The sequence below is a fragment of the Musa acuminata genome, chromosome BXJ3-11, assembly GCF_036884655.1.
Source record: "Musa acuminata AAA Group cultivar baxijiao chromosome BXJ3-11, Cavendish_Baxijiao_AAA, whole genome shotgun sequence".
NCBI classification, from domain to species: domain Eukaryota; kingdom Viridiplantae; phylum Streptophyta; class Magnoliopsida; order Zingiberales; family Musaceae; genus Musa; species Musa acuminata.
Window position 1 is genome coordinate 27,905,876 of NC_088359.1, and position 27,992 is coordinate 27,933,867.

General features: G+C 39.0%; 3 protein-coding genes across 7 annotated transcripts; all 3 read left to right on the plus strand.

Moving 5' to 3' along the window:
• Positions 1–911: 911 nt before the first annotated feature.
• LOC103971721 (uncharacterized) lies at positions 912–8,973 on the plus strand. Of its 4 annotated transcripts, none has more exons than XM_009385815.3 (11): positions 912–1,317; positions 2,547–2,633; positions 2,871–2,950; positions 3,034–4,011; positions 4,603–4,691; positions 5,204–5,307; positions 5,418–5,517; positions 5,606–5,681; positions 5,781–5,895; positions 5,985–6,516; positions 8,315–8,973. In XM_009385815.3, exons 1-11 carry the CDS (start codon positions 1,050–1,052, stop codon positions 8,790–8,792), a joined length of 2,907 nt encoding a protein of 968 aa, XP_009384090.2. In that variant the 5' UTR covers positions 912–1,049; the 3' UTR covers positions 8,793–8,973. The 4 variants fall into 4 exon arrangements, with proteins under 4 accessions (XP_009384090.2, XP_065030298.1, XP_009384092.1 ...); XM_065174226.1 differs by having other exon boundaries at positions 2,547–2,618; XM_009385817.3 differs by having other exon boundaries at positions 8,224–8,362.
• A 3,270-nt stretch (positions 8,974–12,243) lies between these two features.
• Positions 12,244–16,122, plus strand: LOC135652440 (transcription factor EGL1-like). Of its 2 annotated transcripts, XM_065173369.1 has the most exons (9): positions 12,244–12,648; positions 12,724–13,076; positions 13,536–13,790; positions 13,873–13,969; positions 14,100–14,114; positions 14,234–14,290; positions 14,390–15,280; positions 15,361–15,807; positions 15,897–16,122. In XM_065173369.1, the coding sequence occupies exons 2-9, from the start codon at positions 12,949–12,951 to the stop codon at positions 15,969–15,971; spliced, it is 1,965 nt and encodes a 654-aa protein (XP_065029441.1). In that variant the 5' UTR covers positions 12,244–12,648; positions 12,724–12,948; the 3' UTR covers positions 15,972–16,122. The 2 variants fall into 2 exon arrangements, with proteins under 2 accessions (XP_065029441.1, XP_065029440.1); XM_065173368.1 differs by having other exon boundaries at positions 12,244–13,076.
• A 77-nt stretch (positions 16,123–16,199) lies between these two features.
• Positions 16,200–17,378, plus strand: LOC103971722 (actin-depolymerizing factor 1). Its single transcript, XM_009385818.3, has 3 exons — positions 16,200–16,494; positions 16,593–16,858; positions 16,965–17,378. Exons 1-3 carry the CDS (start codon positions 16,492–16,494, stop codon positions 17,113–17,115), a joined length of 420 nt encoding a protein of 139 aa, XP_009384093.1. The 5' UTR covers positions 16,200–16,491; the 3' UTR covers positions 17,116–17,378.
• The last annotated feature ends 10,614 nt before the right edge of the window (positions 17,379–27,992 follow it).

Genomic DNA, 27,992 nt, shown 5'->3' on the forward strand with positions numbered 1-27,992 from the left:
CAAGTTCTCATCAAGAAACGATTGGTCTAGCGAAAAAGACGAAAGAAAGGAATCAAAAGTACGTGCACGCAATCCAAGATCGCAGACCAAGAATGAACTCATGAAATTTGCCGCAGGAACTCAATCGCTGAATCAAAGATCGGAAGGGTCACATTAAGAACCGACTCTTTCGGCGAAAACGAAACAGAAGAGAGAAATCGATACAAGGAATCGAAGGGACAGAACTCGATCAACGAATCGAAGCTTACAGACCAAGAAAATCTTCAACAAGAATCGAAAATGAATGGAACCGATTAAATATAGCTTGGGTTTCCTCAACTCACCAAGAATCGATTGTTCTACCGAAAAAGAAGCAGCAACGAATTCAAAGATCACAAGTTCTCATCAAGAATCGATTGGTCTAGCGAAAAAGACGAAAGAAAGGGATCAAAGGGACGTGCACGCAATCCAAGATCGCAGACCAAGAATGAACTCGTGAAATTTGCCGCAGGAACTCAATCGCTGAATCAAAGATCGGAAGGGTCACATTAAGAACCGACTCTTCCGGCGAAAACGAAACAGAAGAGAGAAATCGATACAAGGAATCGGAAGGGACAAAACTCGATCAACGAATCGAAGCTTACAGACCAAGAAAATCTTCAACGAGAATCGAAAATGAATGGAACCGATCAAATATAGCTTGGGTTTCCTCAACTCACCTGTTTTCCGATCCACATGGCGAATACACTTCGAAGGAGGCTAAGAAAGACCAGAGAAAGGAAGAGGGAAGGAGAAGTCCTCATCGCTCCCTGTTCCCAGTGTTGCGACGCATTAACCGGTATAAAGTCCGTTATAATGAGATTTAAGCCATAACGACCGCTACAAACCACCAGGAAGTGGAATAACGTCCCCAATTTATCCCCCATTTTTCATTTTATTTTGGGGTTTCATTTATCTTCCTCTTCTCCGTCGTTGTCCTCCTCCTCCGCCTCCTTTCCTTTTCCAAGGCAGAAACCCTACTTACCCTCGCCCTCGATCTTCGAGACGAGCTCGTGGAATTGATCTCGATCATGGCGTCGGCATGTCGCCCGTCGTGTCCCAGCTCGCTCCAGATACGGTTTGGCCTCAGGTGCAGGGAATCCCCGCCCGTCCTTCTCCGTGTGCGGTTCCGTCCGCTTGATCGCCGATTTGGTCTGGTGTTCGCTGCCGGAGAGGCGGCCGGTGGGGAACGGAGAGGTGAGCCTTGGAGTGGCTCCAATGGATCGCCTGACTCCTTCGCTGGTTGGTCCGCCGAGGAGAATGGCGGAGGGAAGCCTCCCGAGGAGGAAAACTTTGGGGGTAAGGGAGAGGACCTTCTTTATTATTATTTAAGCGCCTCATTTTGTCTTTAATTTTAGGGTGTTCTTGAATCTCTGTTAGTGGATGTATGCTCAGTTTAACACGTATAATAAGAAAAAAAACTACTTAACCACAGTTTGTGGCTTTCTGAATTCTTAGTCTGATAAAGAGGACTTTCTTAATCAGAATCTTCAATTAGAATGAGATGCAAATGCCGAATCTTGATGTTGGGTATAAATTTATACTTCTTTTAAGGGAAGTGTGGTTTGTGAACTGCAAAAGTAACCCTTCTTTTGGTATCAGAACCATAATAAATCTTTCACATCGTCAATCGATTGATGTTCAAAGTGATCCCAACTCTAAGTAGAACAGTGTACCCAACTCTAAATTACAGTGTCTCCTTCAACATCGATGCTCATTTTCTTGGTGCTGGGACACATATATATGATATTCTATTAGTAACAGGACATGTTGGGTTATATACTTCACTTGGGAAAAACATAAAATCACCTTGATCAGTATCAAACTTCCATGTAAATCACCAGCATTATAAATGAGTTATTTTCCTTTTTTTATTCTGTGATGCATCTTTATACACACAGTCGGCCAGTAAGCCTGACTTTATTAGCTTGTTTAAAAGTATCATTAATGTTCATGGTGATTGAAAATCCTGTACACTACCACAAATGTATCGGGCATTCAGGTTTTCCAACTGTTGCATGCTTGATATACTGTTTTATCACAAAAGTATCTAACTCGTGGAGCATATAGTAACCGTTGACTTGGATTCAATAGCATCTTCTTCCAAATCAAATTTGCACTACCTTTATCATTTTTCCTATTACTTAAAAAGAGATTATTATATTAGCAGACTTTGAGTTTTTTTTTATTTTCGTCGCTTTAAACTTTGGATAATTGGATCAGCTTTGTTCATGGTAAATATAACAAGAAAATTAGCTTGTAAAAATAAGATTGCATACATTAACACTCCTCATATCCCATATTGGGGGAAGCCTTGTGCACCTGGCCGCCTCTTTTATAACTTGCAAGGGCAATTCAGAATAATGCATACGCTAGTGTTTCTTGAGCCAATTTTGATTCTTCATTTTTTTTTTAACAAATAGATACTGGCTCCTGACAGTTTCTGTTAGTTCATAGGTTTAACTAAGATGATATGTGCGCTTTCAGATTTTCGTGCTGATGATACACTTTGAGAAGTTCACTTTCAGGTGTGCTAGGAGCTGCGCTTGCTGGGCTACTCTTTGCTGCCGGAGTTGCATTTGCAACACTATCACTTACTAGTAAGAGTAGTTCTGGTATGTAGATCTTAATTTAATATGCTAATATCGTGTGCATTTGCATTGTCAGCAAGCATCGCTACAATATTTGCTAACCTTTCATCAATAAATATCTGTGGTTTGTGAAAGAGCTACTGTTGATTGAGCTTGTGGCTTAAGAAACTCTCAGTTATTTTCAGCTATTCGAGCAACATGCCATATTTTGCGAACACATATAACCAAACCATGTGCATGCTTTGATTAGCTTTTAAACAGGAGCCAAGCAGGAGATGCAACCACTATCAATGGAGCAGGAAAGACTAATAAATTCTGATACGAATGAGAATCTTGATCAAGTAAGATATAAGTCTAGTCCGACTCTAATTCATAAATGAAACATGGTGTCTCTAAATATGACAATGAGACTGGTTTAATCCAGGATTTTATTCTTCCTTCAACGATTAATGAAGAAGCTAGTAAGAGCATATCTGATGCCGAACACCATATAGAAGCTTCGCTTGTACACAACACTAAATCAGCTGATGTTGGCAGTGATGCTACCGAGAGAGCTTCTGATCAAGGTGATCTTGAAATGGTAGAAGACATTGATAAAATTCCTGTACCAGCTGGGTTCAGTGCGAGTACACCCGAATTGGATGCACATATTATTGATTTTTCACCTGATAGATCAAATTTGAAAGATTTGGTTGGCACTACATATTCTGAGACGCAGGAGTCTGTGACGGGAGATCTGGGCATAACTATCGCCCATGATGATTTAATTCATTTGGACACTGTTTCGACAAATCATATAACTAACTATCATGATGGAAACACCAAACCTGCCGAAACTTCAAACTCTGAAGTCCAATTAGATCTCTTGGTTGGGTCTGACAGCCAGTTCAAAACTGATTCTGTTGATAATTTGAATACCCAAACTAAGGATGTGGTATTGAATCCAGTGTCCGTTCAAGAGGATCAAGATTTTGCACAGAATGATATGCAGTTTCCTATTGAGGTTAGCACTTCAGATCCACCATCATGCAACACACATGAAAGTGGTCCACTGGAAACATCTTTGAGTTTAGATTTTGATCAAATCGAACAATTGATGCTTCAACCTGATAGTATTAGTTTTCCAGACGAGCATAAGTTAAGCAAAACTGGGTCATCTGTATCACATTTTGTATCAATATCTGCAGATCCCAATCTAAAAGAACCTGATACAGAGTTTGATGGTCAAATTGATAGAAGCCCATTGTCTGAGCCACAACTCAATAAAGCTCTGTCTCATTCTGGAATACCTGCTCCATGTCACATCTCAGCAACTCAACAGTTATCCCCTGGAAAAGTCTTGGTTCCTGCATTAGTTGATCAGGTTCAGGGGCAAGCATTGGCAGCATTACAAGTTTTGAAGGTATGTTAGCATCAAAGATGGATACCCAACCACAACTTTACTATTATTTTATTTATTTGTTCTGCTTTCCAATTCGTTACACACCCAGTGTGCTCCATTTTTTTTTTGTCTAGTTCATAAAAAGAACATATCTTCATATTGGTAAGGAAACCTATAACCTTTTCTTTTGTCATGAGAGGATGACAGCATGATAATAGCAGATATATTTCCTATGGTTCTTTCTAGTGCTACTTCTCTTTTTCCTATTTGAATTGATGTTTGTTCCTGGATGTGGATGTGTTATTTAATTTCTTAGATGATAAACATTACAGTGGATGCAATCCTTGTCTTGGAGTGTTAATTTTTTTTTTACATTCCTAAAGTAGTAATTTTGCAGTGTCCATGGCCTTATTTTCTTGCATAAAGTATGTCATCATCTAACATTCTAATAACAAATGCTAAACAATAGCTGGAGAAAAACTTTATTTTTTCACCTTTGCATGTGACAGAGAGCTGACTATTTTTCCATGTAACACCTTATTTGTATGTTATGAAGTTAATTTATAGAGGTATCGGAACTATTGTTTTATCACATCCAGTTGAAAACTGTAGGTTATTGAGGCTGACGTTCAACCAGGTGATATATGTACTCGTCGTGAGTATGCTCGCTGGTTGGTTACTGCAAGCAGTAATCTCTCAAGGTATATTTGTTCTTATGTTTTCTATCTTCTCTATACTATATTTTTTACATTTTTTTTCCCTCTAAGGATATCCCATTGATCATCCTCTTAGACGGAGATCATATGCAATTTGGCACACAATTAATTCACCCTTTAATAATTCAAGCTGTTTCTAAGGCACCTTGCATTATGCCCCTTTCAAGTTTATATCCTTTTGGGAGTTTGCTTGTTGGTTTGATGAGTTTAAATTGCAAGAATGTAAGCCTCCTGGGTTTTCTAAGCCGCTTTATTTCTTAGACTAACTTCAACTATAAGAGTAACATCAAGCACGGATGACCGGTGTACCAAGTCAAGAGCCACCCTTACCATCTTATGGAAGGCAAACGGAGCATAACTTGATATTTTAGTTAAAATTGTTTGGATAAAGCAACCTTTCTTTATTTTGGATGTGTTCGGGTATGGTAGCCTATATTCTTTGGGAGGTGTTTGTGCTTGGATATGAAGAGTTTTAAGTTCTTGGGTTTCCCACACAGGAAAACAGTTTCAAAAATTTATCCAGCAATGTACATAGAGAATGTGACTGAACTTGCTTTTGATGATGTTACGCCCGAAGACCCAGACTTTCCATGCATTCAAGGTATGGATTTGAATAACTTAACAATTAATTGGAATGCAAATTGACTTGGCCTGCTACTTAAAGATGCTCCTATCTCATTGTTTTCTTTGTGTGCCATGTTTCTGGGATAGGCTTGGCAGAAGCTGGACTAATCTCCAGCAAGCTTTCAAGAACTGATTTGGGTCACACTGTCAGTGATCAGCAGGATTATATTCTCTTCTCCCCTGAAAGGTGATAAACATGGGTTCTTACTGTAACTTTTACTGTCATTATCAGAAAGCAATTCTGACATCTTATGACCGAACATTTTATGTGTCAGTCCTGTGTCACGTCAAGATCTCATTAGCTGGAAGATGGCTACTGAAAGAAGGCAACTTCCAGAAGTTGACATAAACGTAAAGGAAAAAGAAAGAAATAGGATCTTATGACTTTTCTTTTCTTGATTTCAGATAAAGTATGTACTTACTGCCAGTGTGATGTCTTTCCCTGATCAGGACATATACCAATGTTGTGGCTATATAGACATCCATAGGATCAATCCAGATGCTTGGCCAGCTTTAGTAGCTGACTTGTCCTCTGGGGGACAAAGCATCACAGCTCTTGCTTTTGGTAATTTGTTTCTGGTTTTTATTATCTGTCTTTCTAGTTTTGGGTTATTTGCTAAGAAATTAGATTGCTACCATTTTTTTAATGAATAGGTTGCACAAGACTATTTCAACCTGATAAACCCATCACAAAGGCTCAAGCTGCTATTGCACTTGCAACTGGTGATGCAGCAGAAATTGTCAGCGAGGAACTTGCTCGTATTGAGGCTGAATCGCTGGCCGAAACTGCTGTGAGTGCAGATGCAGCTTTGTTAGCTCAAGTTGAGAAAGATGTTAATGCAAACTTTGAGAAGGAGCTTGCCAAGGAGAGGGAAAAGGCAAAAGCTCTAGAGAAGTTGGCTGAAGAAGCAAAGCTAGAATTAGATAGATTACAGGCTGAAAGAGAGGAAGAGCATATTGCTTTAATAAAGGGGCATGCAGTTGTTGAGTCTGAAATGGAAGTCCTTTCAAGGTTGAGGCATGAGGCGGAAGAGCAGTTACAGAGTCTCATGAGTAACCAGCTGGAGATATCCTTTGAGAAGGATAGGATCAACAAACTTCGAAAGGAAGCAGAGAGCCAGAATCAGGTTATTGCCCAGTTACAGAGTGAGCTGGAGGTTGAGAGGAAGGCTTTATTCATGGCCAGGTAAGGTAGTTATTTCCTTTTATGTTGAGGTGGTTATTCTGTTTTCTATAGATTTATAACTGTTTGCTCTGGTTGTAAGATAGCACATGATGACAATCGTTCATTTATCAGGCAATGATACTTCCTTTTGGTATGTACTCTGGCCACTGTCTTCTAGCATGCTCTAGAAGTCTTGAAAGTCTACAGGCCCAATAACCTACAAATGGCTCAAAATTCCCAAACTATTAGTAGGCCACTAGGCTGCCTGCACAAGTAGACGCAATATTAGCTCCCTATGTGGGACCATTATGATATTACAAAATTCCCTGTTTTATGCCTAAGATCCTATTTACGTGCCACCAAGTACATATTGGGTTCATATCTCAGAAAACATGAGCTAATCTCATCTTGCCATATGCATATGAGAGTTCCCTAGTGGATGCTATTATGTCAATTGTTGCTACTCAACTAGTGCCTTTGACCCATGATTAAGATGATGGACTTTGACAATATGGAACAAAATGCTTAAATGAAGTTATTAATGTTAGGCTACTAAGTCCAAGATTCTCTAGTTAGATCCTGATATGTCATAATTACAGTATCACAGCATCAGAACATGACCTCTGACGAGATAGCTAGCTATGTAGTAGTAAAATGGGCCCTAGCCAATCATATGCTGATGGATAGGTGTATTGTATAGGGGACTTGTATTAAATGAGTGAGATAAACATCTTTAGTGGCATGATGACATTGCATTCTCTATTCGTCGTGAATCCTCAAGAGCTTAGATTGCAAATGTCTTTCATTCTATGGAAGGAATCTTTGATTTTCGTAAAGAAAACAGATGCATGTTGGTGGCAATGGATGGGAAGGTTTGAGTCACAATATACTATACTTGTTGACCTACGCCTGATTTATCAGTATCATGTAAATATTCCAGTAGCAAACCCCACTCATCTAGCACACTGTCCTGCTTAAGAACCTGTTTGATAGGAAAGTCAGCTTTGGTCATGTTTAAAATGACACAGTAAAGCCTTTACTTAATGCGATTTGATCTACTTGCATTGTTTTATGGAATAGATTGAATTTGATCAATCAATTAATTTTTCTAGTCGACCCATTCTGATGAGGTAAAAATGCCAACCAGAATAGAATTGTTTCACTGTCAACCTAACTATTTTATGGGCTGGTTCGGTCAGCTGGCCAAAGTCTTTTATAAAAACAAGCTATTTCTTGTGACATCAACTAACTACGACCCAAACTAATAAAGCCAACTCAAACTGATAAACTTTGTTAGATTCCTGACTAACCGGAGGGCATCGCATGAGTTGCCAGCCAAAATTTTTTGGAGCGTCATATAGAAATTATATAGTGCATTCATAATGCAAAATGATTCATGTTGTAGTTGCATCTACTTGATCTCAGTATGTATAAAGTGAATTTTATCAGTGAAAGAGTACTTAATGAAACCACATAGTAGCAATATTTGGAAATTATGGTGGCAAGAACTTGTGTAAGTGCCGAAATAACTGGCCACAGCACTGAACTCGCAGCTCGTCGCAATATGAAGCCTGGACTTCGCCTACTTTGATAATTAGAAGCATCATCTTTTTCCTTTTTTTTTTATGTTCTATTTTGTTTCTTGTCTAGTGACACTTTTAGCATTTTATTTGTAATTATAGACACTCATAGATTAAAATTTTGAAGCTTAGCTCTTTTTTTTTGTAGCACCTTTTAAAATTCTTAATGCCTTTTGGAGAATGGCATAATGAAACAACCATCGGTAGGCTGCTCATTCTAAACTGTATACCTCCACCAGGTCTTGGGCGGAGGAGGAGGCTAAACGGGCTAGAGAGCAGGCCAAAGCACTTGAGGAAGCCAAAGAGCGGTGGGAGGGGCATGGAACTGTAGTCGTTGATGCGGATCTCGTGCGTGATGCTGACGTTGGAACCGCTCTAGAACAGCCCCAAGTTGATGAGACGATTCAAAGAGGAGAAAGCTTGGTTGAGAAGCTTAAGACAATGGCAGCTGAATTAAGAATTAGATCTGCTGCTGTTATCGAGAAGATAATTGAAATGATCATCTCTTTGATTGCAGCTTTGAAATGGCAGGCTTCGGCGGCTTCTGATCACACCATGAAGCTTTGGGATAATGTATTCTCCAAAGCTAAAAGTTCAGTAGATGTGTTCCATGAAAGCGCCTCTGGATTCGGCTCAGTCGCTGCGGACAAAGCAAGGAGGATAGTTGAAGATTGCAAGGAAGGTGTAGAGAAGATCACACATAAATTCAAAACATAGGAGTCATTATTTTCCTCATCTGTAAATTGGTTGCGATGGCCGACAATTTAAGGAAACGAGTGATCTAAAGTACCAGAACTACCTGGTTTTAGAGTGAGTTACTACAAATTTAGTTCTTTTTATCCTCACAAATTTTGCCACATTATTTAACATGGAAAATGATGATTGATATGGAGAGCAATTGGTGTGTGTTGGTTGAGACCATCTTGGATGTGAGTTTGTTCCACAAATTGTCTATAGGAGCTGTGTTTAGGATTATTTCCCCCCTGAGAATGCAATATTTTAACATTATTATTTGGAGAGATCGATTGCATATATATCTTTTCTCGAGCTAAATCCAAAATCGAGTTTGATTTGTTATTATGTAAGGAAAGCAGAAAAAGAACGATGTTTTAAGTCGAACGGGTTCGTCGGTGGGTGAGCACTGGGGTGTGGTGGGTCCGCTTAACCCGACCCCCGGGGCCCATGGGTTCGATCTATGGATGCTGCTGCGTGATACACCGCACGTGTCAATTGACGTCTAAAATAGGATTTGACCGGTAGGTGGATGGCCGGCAGCAGGTTTAGGTGACGGCATATTACGGATGGTGCAAGTCTGCAAAGAGAAACCATCCAATGGACAAGACCAAGGAATAGATACCGGTGAAAAAGACACCTGAATGGCTGATGATGAACCGTGTCGGATAAAATATTTTAATGATTTTTTAATTAAAATATTTTTATTTATTAATTTTAATAATAATTTTATTTCTGGTAGGATAGAAAAAGACGAGAGTGAGAAAACCTATTAGACGACACCCTCGATTGATTCGATGGGCGGGTCCCACCGTACCATCATTTTGGGTGCTGGACAATGTGCGCGAGGGATTGGATCACGTGACGCTGATTTGGGATGGACGGAGGACAAATGGATGCCGTAGAAATTATTTTGAATCTCAAAAAAGTATTTGATTCTACACAGTAAATGAAATGTCGAGCGGATATTTCATCGGACCCATTTAGTTTCTGGCATCACCCGTTAAGTCGTGTGTTGGCATTGTCATGCTAATGCCGCACCAACCCAACCCACTCAGCAGTAAATATAATTTAGATCCCATGGATCCCACGTGGATGCTGACATAACATAACATCAATTCCCGTGTCTCCTTCCACGTATCTGCGTCCTATGCGCATCATTCATCCTACCATATTGTGTGATGTCTTAATCGCACGTACCGAAATGTTAGCACGGTCACACGTTCACAATTTAAGATGACATTAATACATGAAAACAAAATTAAAAATTAAATGAAGAAAAATGCTTACTTCATTGGTAAAAGCATGGCATGGGAGTGGTGCAAGAAACCAAAGCTTCGTCGTTGACATTGACATCCAAGTGATAGCCAAAATCCCCTCTCTGCATTTGTGGTGTGGCGATGGCATGGCAATCATGCAGCGAGGAGAAAGATACAAATGCTCTGCAAAGGTGTTCTTTGGCTTTGACACCCGTCACATGGCCGGCAATGGGCTGCATTCACGAGTTGGTACCTTCGCTTTCTCTCTCTCTCTCTCTCTCTCTCTCTCTCTCTCTCTCTTATATATGTATATGAATTTTATATTTATGCATGTAAATCTAAATTTATCATGCACCCGCACGTATAGATATATTTGAGAAAGCCATAATTTACAATGACACTAATTTGGCTAATTACCATAGAGTTAATATGATAGTAAAATATTCGGAGTATTCGAAAGTTGATGCTAACAATGTGAGAAATACATGATATCACAGAATTGTTAAAGCACGATCTAGTCATCTAATATGTCGGGTTAGTCCGATAAACTTGACGTCGAGAAAATGAGTGGATTTAAATAAAATACTTCAAAGAAAAATCGATTTCTAATATTTGAATTAGTATAACTCTAAAAAAAAAGTAATATTTGATTTAGGGAGTTTAAAAGGCTCTATGTGAGGTAGCCTAGTTAGAGACATTTTATAGAGAATTTTGGCAATCGTGATACCGGAGTTTATTGGTGGAATGATTTGATATTATTTTTTAGAACTATGCGAGTTTGTAATTATATCATGTTAATCATACGATCAACTTGATTAACGTGTCGACACGATAAAATAATTGAGTGATGTTGTAAGCTAATAATGATGTGATGTTGTAAGCACCGACATATTATAATATTTAAATATTAGATATATATTTACTAAACTTTGAAGGAACAATATGACATTGTGGGGGCATAGAAAGGATAAGCACATAAAATCATAAAAAAAAAGTGTTGTGATTTATTATTATTATTATTTTTGATGATAATGAGAACAATGGATAATTAAAAGCAACAAGTATAAGGTAAGTGACATGCTACCCATTGGGCAAGAAAAAAAAAAGAAAAACAAAGACATGAAGGCATCATTTGTAATGATCCATGGTAGGCCATGTTACACCTACTTCTTTTGCATATTGAACACAGAACACAGAAGAGCACATGACTTCTTGATATTGGTGCCCCCTTTTGCCATTCACTTTCTCTTTTTTTTGGCTTTAATGGCTTCAATGGACACTTGTGTCCTTCCCAACAACAATGATATAGGCTTCATCAGACATCAGCAATATCTTTTTTTTTTCATTGTCATCACCATCTTTTTATTTTTTATTTTTTTGATTTTCTCCCAACAAAATCCAATACTTTTTTATGATAAATATAAATATATATTCTTTTTATCTGACCTTAAAAAAAGAAAAAAAAAATCAATTTCTAAAATATAGGCTGTATTTAGGGGCAAAAGGTGAGACAGAGCCAGCTCACTCTGTCTTGCAATAATAACATGGTAGGGTTCCACAACTGCCTTCTTTCACACATCCTTTTTATTGGCTCAAATAATTTACTTGTATTTGAAATAGTAAACTTATTTTATTTTTTAAAATATAATTTTATTACATTAAATGATACACATAGATGTATGTAATAATAATACACTTACCAATCATGATATCGAAATAAAAAAAAATTATATATTTTCGTTCAATGTACAAAAATCCTCTACAAATATATTTCATATGAACCATTAGAGGTCCAAATTCTTATCACACCCAAAAAAAAAAAAAAAAAAAGAATATATATATATATATATATATATATATATATATATATATATATATATATATATATATATATATATATATATATATATATATATATATATATATATATATATACCGAGTCGGTCTGTCACGGACATGGAGTCGTGTGTCCACGGAACAGTTGGCTGTCAAAGCTGCACCAATCAATGGAGGAGGGTATGATGCACGAGGTGACAAAGACCAGTCCTGTTCCATCACACTTCCTCTGCTTCCCTCGCCACGGGTCGGAGGTCACCAGCAGCCAAGCCATGACAGCTCTCTTGTTTGTATCTGCTGCTGCTTCTGCACCCTCCCCGCGTACGTGGTGTAAGCAAGCAACCCCAATCATTCCACCACCACCACCGCGGTAAAAGTTAAAAAGGGTCGCTCGACGCACCGGGGCTTGGCATCCCCCTCCGTGATCCTCCACGGCGATTCTTTCTCCTTTGTTCTGTCCTGTTTCGCTGCCCTTTCCTTCGACCTCAAAAGGCGAGAGGAGGGAGGGAGCCATCCAACCGAAAGCTTGAGCTACGTGAAAGCCTTTTTTTTCCGTACTGTGCGTGCTGCATGCCTAAGCCTTTTAGCCATTGGTGCTCTACTGCTGAGCTTGTTCTAGCCGCATGTGATCATCCACTGGATTCAGTGCAAATTTAATGTCCCAGGAAGAATTAGACGACGCTATGATTTACAAGCTGTCTTCATGCTCCTCTCACCCATACCACGGTCTGCTTGTCCTGTTAAGGGTAAGGGTAATGTCCAGCCCCCGTTAGAGTCTTGCATAAGCGCGAGGCTGCTGTAGATTGCTTTTCCCTTCTCAGGCAAAGGGTCTCCATTTTGCCGGAGAAAGAAGAACAAATATCACTCTTCTTTAGGATCTCTTCTCACTCTGTCTCCAACTAGCGTTGCCGGAGATGAAGTTGACGATGTGTTGTTGGTAGGAGAAGTCCGATTCGAGAAGGGAAGACCGGAACCCTGGCCTCGTTCGGCTTTTTCTCAGGTTATTTCTGTTTGTGTGGCTTGGAGATCAGGTTTTGTCTCGATCAATGGCCGTAGATCCCGAGATGCATGACGAGTTGCCGGAGAAGCCCCTCAGGAGGCAGCTTGCCGCTACAGTTAGGACGATCCAGTGGAGCTATGCAATCTTTTGGTCTACCTCCACCAGGCAACCAGGGTAAAGAAGCTGCTCCAGCTTTCACATTTCTTGGTCTATATTAACTGGTTACCATCTACTGTGTTCTCTCTGTTACAAACTGGAAGAATATATGTAGATAATTCTTACCATTTCTTGTTTTGGTACTGCATGGATCATTGAGATACATGAAGTAACTGAGGATCTAAAAGAAATCCTGTTAATGTTTGGGGTTATTTTAACATCGAACAAAGAATCATGAGATACCAGCTATCACATTAAACTCCTCGTCTTGCTTAGTTTCTTCTAGCTAGCAGATCTATGTCACCAGAGAACTTCTACACAAGTAAAGAAGATCTTTCATCGTGCCGAGATCTAAAGAAGTAGGATGTGCCAAAATGGAACTTTTGTTTATGTTTTTTTGTTTCGATTTCTCGGGTAAGTAATCGACTACTATTTGGTCAAACTGTGTTTTCATGGTGAATGCTCAATGCTATGTAGTGTGTTGTCATGGAGTGATGGATACTACAATGGTGATATAAAGACGAGGAAGACAACTCAATCTGTAGAACTTAAAGCAGATCAAATGGGTCTTCAGAGGAGCGAGCAACTGAGAGAACTGTATGAATCACTCTCAGCAGGCGACAGTAATCAGCAGATGAGAAGGCCCTGTGCTTCATTGTCTCCAGAGGATCTCACCCACACCGAGTGGTATTACTTGGTTTGCATGTCCTTCACATTCACTCCCGGACAAGGGTACATCCATCCTCCTCCTAAAACCCTCAGTTTACTTCTTTCTTCATCGGCACTTCTCCATCCAAGCTTTGCTGCTCTCCAGATTGCCCGGTAAAGCCTTCGCCAACAACCAGCACGAATGGTTGAGCAACGCTCAGTTTGCCGACAGCAGGATCTTCTCGCGCTCTCTTCTAGCAAAGGTGGAGTTCATAGACCTTCCAAAATTGTAACAAAGCTTGATCTATGGAGATGCTAATGTGTTGCTACTCTTTCATTTCTGCTACGTTGTTTGTGGATTCCTCCGATCGGCCTCTGTCACACATCATCCAGAGTGCATCCATTCAGGTAATGTCTCGATCTTGATTTCCAGTTGATACATCTCTGTGATTGCTCATTTAATTCGTCTGTCTCAACTGTAGTTTCGGCTTATCTAATGGTCTCTGTCTGTTCCCCTCTCTCTGCAGACAGTGGCATGCATCCCTTTCATGGGTGGAGTACTAGAGTTGGGTACAACTGAATCTGTGAGTTCCAATCAATTGTTTCTTGGGAAGATTTCAGCTAAATCTTTACGAACCGAAGGCATTAATGTTTCCTCTGGTTTGACGTTACTTGTTCTGAAGATCTTGGAAGATGCTGCCGTCGTGACGCAGATTACGAGTTTCTTCTGGGAGCTACCATGTCCTGTCCGCTCCGAGCAATCCATGTCCAGTCCTCAAATGGCTGATGATGATGACGACGACGACGATGATGATGTTGATGATGTAGGCAACCCCATGGCCTTGGAGGACCATAATTTGATTACTGATCACCCGATACGATGCCCATTTGCTCTTCATTCGTTTCCACCTTCTGAACAAAGAGAAGCAGTCCATGACAAGGCCGAAGAGGTGCACACCGATCATCTCTGTGATTGTTCTCCCGGTGACAGTTTCCACAGTCAGCAGCTCGAAGATATGCTTGAAATCGACGGGCTAAATTGCGTATCGCAGACTCAGAACCGGCAGTTCAGAGACGATGAGCTCATCTCTCTGAACTCGAACGAGTACGCATCGATGTCCGTCGTCCGTGCCAAGAGGGTTGCCACTTCTGACACGGGGGAGCGAACGAGACATCCGATGCTGGGTAATTCTAAGCATGTTTTACTGGATCTTGATGCTGGTGATTCACACTATGCAAACACAGTGGCCACCATTTTACGCAGCTCGAAGCCAGTGAGATCAGTTTCATGCTTCCTGAAGATCTCTCGTAAGTCCAGTTTTATGGTGTGGAGAAGAGGGATGAGCACTCCGAAACCGTTCACCGGCACGCCGCAGAAGCTGCTGAAGAAGATGTTGATGGATGGAGAATGGCTTCGCGGTGGCCACCAGCCGAAATGCCAAGATGGGAATGACCCAAAAGCTTGGAGGCCAGGAGAGTCTGGTTCGAACCATGTCTTATCAGAGAGGAGGAGCGGAGAGAAGTTGAATGAGAAGTTCCTGGTTCTGCAATCACTGATTCCATCTGTCACCAAGGTGGTAATCAGATTACTCGTCTCGGATTCATTCGACTCTCTATTACCTTCTGCAATTGATTGCTCCTTTTCTTTGATCAGGTTGACAAGGCATCCATCCTGGGCGACACGATCGAGTACCTGAAAGATATGGAGAGAAGAGTGCAGGAGTTGGAGTCCTGCAGGGAGTCATCGTTGGAGCTCGATGCCAAGAACAGAAGGAAGCATCCTGACGTAGCGGAGAGAACATCCGACAACTACGGCAGCAAGGAGATGATGGCGAACGGCAGGAAGAGCTGCAGCAACAAGCGGAAAACATGCGACGCCGGCGAAACAGAGGCCGAGCACCACTGGGTGTTGTCCAGGGACGGCCCCATCGACGTCATCGTGACCATGAAGGAGGCGGAGGTGGTGGTGGAGATACACTGCCCGTGGAGGGAATGCCTGCTGCTCGAGATCGTCGAGTCCATCAGCCACTTCCATTTGGATCCCCTGTCGGTGCAGTCCTCCACCGTCGACGGCGTCCTTGCACTGACAGTAAAATCCAAGGTTCGGATCCATCATGAACCCAAAACCCACACCACCAGTGGATCGTCTTCTTGGTGGGGTTACTGATTTCTTCTTGGTGTTCACTGCAGTTCAGAAGCGCCATTGTTGCATCACCGGGAATGATCAAGCGATCGCTTCACAGAGTGATAGGCAAATGCCTGTGACGATCTGATCCCTGAAACCAGTGGGTCGTTGAGCTCCACAGTGTTAATTCGAAGCCTCTTCAAAGCTTTAGCTGCTCTGCAGTGTGGTCTTTAGTTTGTGTAGTGTGCTTTAGCTGTATGCAATGATCTATCGTGGATGAGCCTTTTGATATGCAAGATTGAGTAAATGCGGAAGCTTTAATCTGTGATGCAAACACGATGCTTAAAGGTACAGAAAAGCTTGAGGATGAACACCTAAATATGAGTTAGTTACTGGGTCAAAGAAACAGAAACCGACGTTGAGCGAAGCCGAGAGAGGTGTCGCCGTGCGAGTGCTTTGAGGAGGCTTGGTTGAGCTGCTTCCTCCGCCAAACTCTCTCCTCCCTCCCATTTTCCTCCTCGCAAACTTGACGTCCTCCGAACTCCACGGAAGCCTCTTCCTCATCGCCCCCCTTCCCCCTTTAATCCTTCTGCCTCCAATTTCCTCCGCCTTTCTCAATCTCCATTGCCCAGCTGATTAGTCTCACAACCAACACAAGCCATGGTACTCTTTCTCTCTCTCTCTCTGTCTTTGGATTTTATGTCGAGGTACTGTTTCCGCTGTCAAACTACGATAACACTGTGGTAACGTGCGATGGAAAGGCGAATTCGGCGTCGGGAATGGCGGTGAGCGACGAGTGCAAGCTCAAGTTCTTGGAGCTGAAGGCCAAGAGGAACTTCAGGTTCATCGTCTTCAAGATCGACGAGAGGATACAGCAGGTGATGGTGGAGAAGCTGGGCCAGCCCGGGGAGACGTACGACGACTTCGCTGCGTCCATGCCGGCTGACGAGTGCCGCTACGCCGTCTTCGACTTCGACTTCGTCACCGACGAGCACTGCCAGAAGAGCAAGATCTTCTTCATATCCTGGTAAGGCAAGATCAAGATCAAGAACAAGAGGCCGACCGGCGGAGGTGGGGTGACGATGGTTCCTGCATGGTTTGATTGACTAATGTGCTTCCGTTGAACGGCGCAGGTCACCCGACACGTCGAGGGTGAGGAGCAAGATGCTGTACGCGAGCTCCAAGGACAGGTTCAAGAGGGAGCTCGACGGGATCCAAGTGGAGCTACAGGCGACCGATCCGAGTGAGATGAGCATCGACATCGTGAAGGGGCGAGCTCTATAAGACCTCCTCCTCTGCTCTGCTCTCCATCCTTCGACCGATGAATCGAGTCTCCCACATCCGCTTTTCCGACCACGTCAAAGGATTTCATTTGTGCTGCTTTTGTTTCTTGTTCTGCGTTCTGCTCATTCTTTCGTATGTAAATTAGAGGTCCGAATCACAACAAGTGTCGTCTTCTTCCTTCCTTCCTTGGGAATTCATCCATTCATTCACTTGTATCCGTCAAAACTTGTTCTTTCTCAAGAGCAGTAATCTCCATTACTTCCCTCTCTTGATTGATCTGAAGCTGTAAAAGTAGCACCACAGACAATTCACAAGCGAAAAAGGGTATTAATGCAGCAAAGCTTCTGCCTTTTCTTCACAGAATCATAGAATTGGCTTGTTCTCTCACACCAACTTCATCAATAAGATTAATTATATATGATTTAGAATATATATATATATATATATATATATATATATATATATATATACATATACATATATACATATAAAAGATCAGAAAATTGAGCAGAAGATGTAACACAAGAGAGCAAGAGCCAATCCATCCCCCTCTACATAAGCCACAGATGGCGAGGCATGGTTTGCACAAAATAGAGACTGTTTCTAAAATGAATTGAAATAAAGAAGATGAAGAATCATGTAAAAGGAAATAAAAGGAAGAGGTTTAAGAAAAACTTAGGCATGACTAAGAAGAGTATGTTAATAAGCATTGAAAAGTCATACAGATTGGCCAATCATTCAGAGAACTGTGCAACTTTTCATGCATTCATAAATCCAAAAGATATTTTACAATTCCTTAATGCCAATTCATGATTTGCATCAAACAATCCTTGAAGAGACGGAATTAAAAATCAAATTATAGTTAATAAAGATCATGGTAATCATATTGCGGTCTTTCTAATGCTTTCTAAATCATGATTATTTCTTGTGTCCACTTCAAACAGGGAAATACTTGATGACAATCAAATACAATTACCATAAAATGCATTGATTCAATTTTCTTTTCCCTTCTATTGAATAGCTTTTAGGTGGATGTCTTATTAATGATGCAGTAACTTTCTCAGGTTAAGGTTAGTTATCGATTATCTTATGTAGTTAGTTACAGGTGGGCGATAGCGGGGGAGCGACAAGAGCTTTGACAACCCCAACTTCGGTCGAGGCTGTGATCCACCCAACGAGTCAGGGATGAGGCTACCACCGTCTTTGTCATAGACACCGTGATGATCACCACCATCTGCGTCTACGTCGATATAGTTGTTGCTCGACAATTGCGAAGTGACAATTACATTGGCATCAACGTAGATGCTGAGCGACATGTGGCGAGCGACGATGAGGTTATCGATAGTGCGTGCTAGTTATAGATGCCCTACAAGCCAATCACGTGAGTGATGATATGTGTGACACTTTACATAATCTTTATTATTATTATTATTATTATGAAATTTTTTTCACTTGATGATAAATATATTATGATATCCTTAGATCTGTGCAATGAGAATTGGATCATGATGAGATCATGATAATGAGAAAAATTCACTTATAAATATAAATAATAAATATTCTCTAGGTTACTCGAGAGAGATATTGAGATAACTGGAGAAATTAATATACTATATACTCATTCATATAATAGAGGTAACTGATCTCATAACTGTTTGTGTGGGGACACTAGAGATATAGAACATGTGCTTATTGGAGAATGAGTTCAATGAATGATCCGCTTACGAAATACTGGATGGTTAATGATACCTCATCATTAGATAGGGGTTTTGTGGTCCTAGTTGTATGTCTAGTCCTTCGACTTGAGATACCAAGGATACTTTGTATGAGTACTACACTCTTTGATACTAGACTTATAGGTCTGGAAGGTTCAGATATAGCATAGTCAGTCATCAAGAGTGATAGACAACATTACGAGGATAATTGAGTGTCAATAGAGGATCATCCACTCTCAATGTTATGAAAGGAATGCCTCATGTATTCTCACTCATGCAAATCCTTAACTACAATCATTTGGATTGAGAGAGAAGGAGTTCTATGAGAGAATTCGATTAGAGTGAGACTCGAGTAGATTCTTTATGGGCCTAATAGCACCGTGCCCAGTATACGATCTTTTGGATATTAGATGGGTGATGGATTATAGATACACGGTAATTGAGGGTAGACAAGTCCAACAAATTAGATCCCCCTGTACCGTTTGAGGACTGTGGTGTAGTAGCTTAGTACATCAATAGTTGATGAGTTGAGTGAATTATTATGGGATAATAATTCACTGTATCAGAAGAAATTTTGAGTTAAAAGGAGTTCTAACAGGTGCAACTCACGACTAGCTCGGTATTGGGCCTAGAGAATTACATATATATGGTAGATGACGAGATGAATAAATGATTAGATATGTGATATCCAATAAGTCTATATTTTATTAGATTTGTTGGGTGAGACCCAATAAGAGCTTAGAGTAAATAATTGGATAGAGATCCAATTTTTATTAAACTAGGGATAATTGGATAGAGATCAAATATCCAATAGGGAAGAATCTATTAGGGTTAGCAATAGAAGCTCTCTATAAAAAGGATGTGGGACTAAAGTGGTTATAAGGCTGGACCCTTTAGTTGTCATCTCTGACTTTTCTCTTTGCTTCTTATGTAATTTTTGGTTTCACGGGTTTTTTGCTCTCAATCGTCGCACGTGATTTGATATAGATCTGTTTTTGAAAAATTAATTTCTATTTTATTTTCTTGTTATGCATGACTCTCCTAGGTTTCCCAATAGTAGTATTAGAGCCAGGTTTTTCATACAATGATTGGTTATAAATTGCATGTGTTTATTGCATGTTGTGTTGGACCACGTTTAATCAATTTTTTCATAAAGATGTTGTTACATTTGATACTAATCACAAATATAAACTGCATATGTTTTGGCTTTTAAAGGGTTATGTTTGCCGCTAGTTTGTTATTAGAAGGTGAATAGAAAAAATGGGAAAAAAATAGTAACTATTGCTACCCTATAGTTTGGCAGAAGGCTGCTTACAACCTTGGCCGAGAATAGCACTTGCTGCTCTCGTCCCTGTTAAGGGCTGCATGGCAAGAGCAACCTTGTTTCTCTCAGCTAGGCTGAGCAGACCCCTTATACCAGGGATTCTTGGCTACCCAAGAAACCTTAGGGTTTTCTAATTGGATTAAAAATTAATCTAAGTTTAATTAATTATTACATTGTAGTCCTATATCTTTATGTACATGTGATGTATGACGTTGATAAATAATCATGGGCCAGGTGTGATATGATGATATGTGTTTGTGATTATTATTATTGGGGCTTGTAAGCATCTCTTACTATTTCATCATATCCAACATATAATTCTATCTCCCTTGGTATTGCACCTCCCCTTGATACGATCAAGACTTCTTTTATATATATATATATATATATATATATATATATATATATATATATATATATATATATATATATATATATATATATATATATATATTCGCCTGCATGCCCATAATTAAGTTGTAATTGCATAAGGAGACATTAAGGAAGCATGAAAATGCTAACGGGACCTAGGAGGACGAGACGGATGATTATTGGGCATGGAGATGCACCGAGATGCCAATAGTACCAACGAGGATAAGACGGATATGTTAGGAAACTTGGATGGAGCATCATATACGTAACAGAAGAATAGAAAATAAAAAATACTAGATTTCCCATAGAAAAATGTTCTAGTCGTCATGCAAAGATTGGTGCATGAAAAACCCGCAAAACCGAAAATTACACGTATGTGAAAGATATGTTACATAGAGAAATTATATATCCCTGAAAATTTATAGATCTATAGGAGAGAATGAAGGAGGTCAGATGTCCTCCTCTTTAGTGGTGATCCACATGACAGATGCGTCGAATACACTCCTCAAATCGCTGCATGATCTTTCTCTCCATGTGCACCATGTGATCAAGAAGAGGCTAACCCTTCTTGTTGTCCACTTGCCCCAAACTAGGGCTGTCGGTTGAGGAGGAGAGGGAGGGAGGATAATAGGAGGTGATAGTAAAAAAAAGTCTTCTACGCCTATTTGATTCCCTCATATTTATAGAGGTCCATTGTCAACTTAACCATAATGTATCATGTCTTATTTGATATTGGATCTCCATCCAACTACTTAAGCATCTTAGATTAGTAGATCTCTATCTAATAATCTCTCATTTGCTCTTATTAGATCTTATCCACAAGATCCAATAATTTAGAGGTTTACTGGATATCTAATAAGATAGGAGCTCTAACGGATATCTCATATCCGAACCTCTACTCGTCGTAACACCTACCATATGTGTGTAATCCTCTAGACTTATCGAGCTACCCGTGTGTCATACATGTCAGAACTCTTTCTGACTCAGTGAATTATCATCTCTTATAATAATTCTAACTCAACGAATTTCTAGTGGGGATTGAGATCCAATTAATGTCTTAGAATGATCTTAAAGGACTTGACCAATTACACTAAGCCCAAACTGTAGGCAACTCTTGCCAATCACAACTCCTTGTGATTCACGTCCTATTCGACCTCTTAACCATCATGGGCTCGAGGGGCTCGACCAACCATGATACTGGATTAAGTCAGCACCATTATTACAAGATGAGTTTGATCTAATGATATACCCTTGAGGAACTCGATCAAACATACAATGTCCTCATGTTACCGATGACATCTCTATGTTCAAGGCAAGATCTCAAATCCCAATATAGGTGAGCCTCGAGAGACTCGACCAACTTAACCTACGTCATAAAGTAATTTTCACCTATAACGATGGAAGGTCACATAGGCCAATCTTATTGCCTTAAGTTTACCAATTTAATATTATTTTATAGGGGTTTTTCTAATTCAATCTGGTCTCATGGTTAAATATGATGCATTACACACATATATTTAATATATATTTACATTGCATGAATATATATATATGTATATATATATATATATATATATATATATATGTATGTATGTATGTATGTATATGTATATATATGTATATATATATATGTATATATATGTATGTATGTATATATATATGTATGTATATATATATATATATATATACATATATATATATATACATATATATACATACATATATATATATACATATATATATATATACATATATATATATACATATATATATATATACATATATATATATACATATATATATATATACATACATATATACATATATATATACATATATACATATATATATACATATATACATATATATACATACATATACACGCACACGCACACACACACACACCCACGCACACCCACACCCACACACACCTAGTAAGTATAGAACGAGCCAAAGGCTTGATTATGAACAAAAAGATCTAAGTGTGTCTCAATATATCTCCATGCTTGGTGATTATTTTGCTAGTCATATCTGCAAGCCAACCACGTGAGTGATGGCATGTGTGATATGATAGATATTTTTTTTTATTTATTATATTATTTAATATTTTATTATTTTATCTTGCATGCTGCATATATTGTGATATCCATAGATCTATGCAATGAGAATCAGATTATGATGAGTTCACGATAATAAGATCGATTCGTCTTTAAAAATAAACTCTAAATAATCTCGATCATATGTCACTTAGAGGGAATCGAGATGACCAGATAGACTAATGTGCAGTACACCCGTCCATATGATGGAAGCGGTTGCTCTCATAGTTGCTCGTGTGGGGACACTAGGAATACCATGCATATACTCATTGGAGAATGATTCACTCACATAATGTTAGATGGTTAATGATATCTCATTGTCAGACAGTGATTCTATCATCTTAGTGGTATATCTGGTCCTTAGACTTGAGACACTAAGTACTCCACTCTTTGATAACAAACTTATAGGCTTTGAAGTTCCAGATCTAGCACAACCAGTCATCAGGAGTGGTAGCCAATCTTACGAGGGCTATTAAGAGGTGATAGAGGATCATCCACTCTCGATGTCATGAGAGAAATATCTCATGTATTCCTGCTCAGACAAATCTCTAGCCAGGGTCATTCAGATTGAGAAAGAAAGAGTTCTTCGAGAGAATCCGATTAGAGTGAGACTCGAGTAAAAACAGTATGGGCTGTCAGACTATATGTACATGATAATTGAGAACAGATAGGTCCAATAGATTGAATTTTCTTGTATCGTATAGGGATTACAGCGTGGTGGCCTAGTACGTCCGTAATCGATAAGTCGAGTAAATTATTATAAAGATAATAATTCACTGAACCAAAAGTAGTTTTGACAGATATAACTCACGACCAACTCGATATTGAGCCTAGAGGGTCACACACATATGGTAGGTGTTGTGATGAGTAGAGGTTCAGATATGAGATATATGTTGGTGCATCTATCTTATTGGATATCTAATAAGCCTTTGAATTATTAGATCTTATAGATAAAATCCAATAAGAGCCAATGAGAGATTATTGGGTAGAGACCTATTAATCTAAAAGGCTTAGGTAGTTGGATGGAGATCTAGTACCAAATAGGGTAAGATCTATTAGGGTTAAGTTGATAGGGGCCTCTATAAATAGGAGAGAACCAAAAAAAGGCTAAACCCTTTTTAGTTATTATCTCCTATTCTCATCTCCCCCTCTCCTCCTCAGCTAGCAGCCCCTATTTGGGGCGTTTGGATAGTAAGAATGGCTGGTTCCTTCTTGATTGCATAGTGCACAGCGAGGAGATTTGAGGAGCATCTTTACGGCTAGCCACTGCAATGTTGATCACCACTAGAGAGGAGAATAGTCGACCTTCTTCATCTTCTCTCATAAATTTAAAGGAATTTAGGGATATATGATCTCTCCAGGTAACATAATTTTCTTATATACGTAGTTTTTTTGTTTCATGGGTTTTTGTGCACCAATCTTTGTATGAAGATAAAAGGCTAATTTTTCTATAGAAATTTAGTAATTTTATTTTATGTTCTTCTGCTATGCAAGTGATGTCACCCCAGATTTCCCAATAGTCTCAAGATTGATGGCTACATAGACTCGAGTTTCAAATCCGATGTCGATGATAATAAGTTGAACTCAGGGTATATATTCACCTTGAATAGAGCAATAAGCCGGAAGAGTTTCAAATAAGATACTACTGCTAACTCGACCATAGAGATGGAGTACATTACTATGGTAGAAGCTGCAAATGAGGAAGTCTAGATGAAGAAGTTTATTGCAGATCTAGGAGTTGTGATGAGCATCGAGGAGCCGATTTTCTTATATTACGACAACAATAGGGTAATTGCTTAAGTAACGGAACCTAGTCTCATAAGAAGTTCAAGCATGTTCGAGAAAATTCCACTTGATCAGAGAAATCGTAGTCCGTGGTGATATAAGAGTGGAAAGAGTTCCATTCGAAGATAAAATTGTAGGTTCACTAATAAAGTTGTTGTCTTAGATTGTTTTTTAGCATCACAGGGGTTTGAGGAGGTTCAGGCACATAGGTGATTGACTTTAGGTCAAGTGGGAGATTACTAGTTATAGGTGCCCTACAAGCCAATCATGTGAGTGATGGCACGTATGATATATTGTATAGTCTTTTTAGTTATTATTATTATAATTATTATAATATTTTTTCTCACTTGATGATAAATATATTATGATATCTTTGGATTTGTGCAATGAGAATTAGATCATGATAATGAGATCAATTTGCCTATAAACATAGATCCTAAATATTTTCGATCATAAGTTATTCAAGAGGAACATCGAGATAATCGGAGAGACATATGTACTATATACTCATTCATATGATGGAGGTAGCAGCTCTCATAGCTGTTTGTGTGGAGACATTAGGGATATAGTATAGGTGTTTATTGGAGAATGAGTTCACTAAATGATCCGCTCACGGAGCATTGGATGGTTAATGATACCTCATCGTCAGATAACGATTTCGTGATCCCAGTTATGTGTATAGTCTTTTGACTTGAGACACAAATGATGCACTATATAAGTACTTCACTCTTTGATACTGGACTTATAGGTCTGGAAGTTCCAAATCTATCACAACAGGTAATCGGGAGTGATAGTCAATCTTACAAGGGTAATTAAGTATTAATTGATAATAGATAAGATTTTTCCAACTACATGAGGAAATCTTTCTATTCTGTTGAGGGAAATCCTCTATTCTGTTGAGGAAAATCTTCCCTCCTAATCTGTATAAATAGGAGAGGGCATGTTAATACATTCAAGAGAAAGAGTTCTATAGGAAAATTCGATTAGAACGAAACTTGAGTAGATTTTGCATGGATATGACAGCACTATGCTTGGTATACGATCTCTGAGATATTAGATATATAATGGACTATAGTTATACGATAACTGAGGACAGATAGGTCCAATGGATTAGATCATCCCGTACTGTTTAGGGACCAAAGAGTTCTAACATGTGCAACTTACAACCAGTACAATATTGAGCCTAAAGGGTTACACACATATAGTCGATGAAGCGATGAATAGAGGATTGAATATGTGATATCAATAAGCTCATGTTTTAGTAGATCTATTAAGTGAGACCCAATAAGAACTTAGAGTGGATAATTGGATAAAAATATAATTTCCATTAAGCTAGGGATAATTATATGAAGATTAACAGTAGAAGCTCTATATAAAAAGGATGTGAGACTAAAGGGATTATAAAGTTGGACACTTTGGTCACCACCTCCCTGACTTCTTTCCTTACTTCTTCCTCAACTAATTGCCCCCATCTCTGGTGCGAGAGAGCAGCAAGAAGGATTGCCCCTACTATGTGGTGGCAGTACACGAAAGCAAGGAAAAAATGCATCATCGCTTTATTCACCGTGTGGATCACCGATAGAGAGGAGAACATGAAATCTCCTTCATCTGAGAAATGCAAATTAGGGATATATGAGTTTTCTTAAGTGAGATTGTTTCATATCTTACGTAGTTTTTAGTTTCATGAGTTTTTTACTGCTAATCTTCGCACGTAATTTGATATAAATTTATTTAAAAAAATTAATTTTTGTTTTATTTTTCTACTACACATGTTATCCTCTCCTAGGTTTCCTAATAGTCATGGTCTTCATGGAGGCGGGTGGCATCACGATAAGAGTAAACTTTATCATCTTCGGAGGTGGCTAGACAACTACATTAGCGTCGACACCAATGTCATCGTCATTTGCCACCACCGATATTATCCGTCATCGAACGTTAAAATTATTTTTTTGTTCTTTGTTTTTATATTTCTATCAATAAAATTAAAATCATTAGTGTAAATGAACCTAAATAAATTACTTTCTTAACTATAGAAATGACAATATAACTTTTTAAAATATATCAATCGAGATACTAAACGTAACTAGAATAATCTATAATTAACCCTCAAATTAGAGTAACAGTATCGATTTTGACTCCTGGGTTCATCAGCATGACTTAATCTTACAGCCCTTCGTTTGAGATTTAGTAATAAAATTTATAATTTTTTTATTACGAAACTAAAACATTATAACTCCACGTAAAAGACGTAGTAACGATATTGAAAAATATTGTAATCGATCGAGTCCGACGGTGGATCAGATCAGTTCGGCTAACTGAGATTCAATGGAAAAGATTTTTTTTTTTTTTTTGATAGGAGATGAACTTTGGATATTTGAAAAAGATTGAAACTCTATGAACAGCTTCACTGCCTTCAAATATCTCCACAGTTGTTGGAATAGCTTGACAGACTATCAATTAATTAGGCTGTTCTTCAGCTGTCCCAAGAGAAGTGCAATGGTGATCTTTAGGTGTGTAGTAATTTGCCACGTCTATTTGAGAGGCCTCTTTTGAGTAAATTTTTTTTTTCCTAATCGAACTCGAAACTAATTCTTCTTTTTCCAACATAGGAAGAGACGCAATCTGCGTTGCGATTATTCTCATAAGAATCTTCCACTTAATTGTAGGCTGCTCGATGCTTTTAATTCGCACCATTTAGCTAAGAGTTGGGAGATGGTATCGTTGTAGTAATCGTCGTAGATAATAAGCTGGCCGGTGGGGTGTGTGTGGGGCTGTTATTACTTCATCTTCATGCAATTGAAATTGGAGGAACATATAATTTGTTCTCGCATGTACAAAGTTGTGCTGATTTAGTAAGCTGCAATCCAAACCAAGTAGAATCACATACATGAATGCAGTGAATTCGACTGTCGTGTTCTGATCTGTGCTAAAGCCTCAAGTTTAGCAAATAATACACATCAATTCTCATTAAAATCTGTACCAAGTTGACAAATCAATTATCATACAACTAAATCAGCTTTCCATCAAAATTAATCAATTATCATACAACTAAATCAGCTTTCCATCAAAATTCATAATTAAAGTGTTAGTTTACAGACTTAGCTGTAATTACACAAGTCATGAGATACTCTTGCGGTAAAAGTACGGACTTAGCTTAAGTTGCCTAAGTCGTGAAGTACTCTTGCATCAACTTTTCGAACTTAGCTAGGATTGCCTAAGTCATGATGTGACGTTGCGATATATGTTCGCAAAGGGTCAACCAATTTGCAACCTCGCTCAGGTTCCGTAAGACTTGTAAAAAGAGTAAATTAATTAGTTCGAAGCGTGTAACAGACAAGTATTGACGTCTTGCAAAGAGGGAAGCTTTATAAGCAATTTAGCAAACACTTTGAGTACAAAAGAAAAAAGAGATGAAGGAAAAAATAAGGACTTTCGAAGGTAAAACAAATAGTTTCAAGTCTACAAATGACTGCTCACCGGGTATCGAGCGTGATGATAAGTTTTCGTCAAGTTAATATGCGAACTTATATATATCGATCAACACCCAACACTATCCCGAAGTTTCATCCACTCTTGTGCCACCCG

What these genes read in the sequence shown, in the direction of transcription:
- LOC135652440 (XM_065173368.1), top strand. Translation starts at nt 12,949, where the DNA reads ATGGCCGTAGATCCCGAGATGCATGACGAGTTGCCGGAGAAGCCCCTC. An exon ending in AGTTGGGTACAACTGAATCT is followed by an intron (nt 14,291 to 14,389) that starts GTGAGTTCCAAT and finishes CTTGTTCTGAAG; the next exon opens with ATCTTGGAAGATGCTGCCGT. An exon ending in CACTGACAGTAAAATCCAAG is followed by an intron (nt 15,808 to 15,896) that starts GTTCGGATCCAT and finishes TGTTCACTGCAG; the next exon opens with TTCAGAAGCGCCATTGTTGC.
- LOC103971721 (XM_009385815.3), top strand. Translation starts at nt 1,050, where the DNA reads ATGGCGTCGGCATGTCGCCCGTCGTGTCCCAGCTCGCTCCAGATACGG. An exon ending in CGAATGAGAATCTTGATCAA is followed by an intron (nt 2,951 to 3,033) that starts GTAAGATATAAG and finishes GGTTTAATCCAG; the next exon opens with GATTTTATTCTTCCTTCAAC. An exon ending in CATCACAGCTCTTGCTTTTG is followed by an intron (nt 5,896 to 5,984) that starts GTAATTTGTTTC and finishes TTTAATGAATAG; the next exon opens with GTTGCACAAGACTATTTCAA.
- LOC103971722 (XM_009385818.3), top strand. An exon ending in AAGATCTTCTTCATATCCTG is followed by an intron (nt 16,859 to 16,964) that starts GTAAGGCAAGAT and finishes TGAACGGCGCAG; the next exon opens with GTCACCCGACACGTCGAGGG.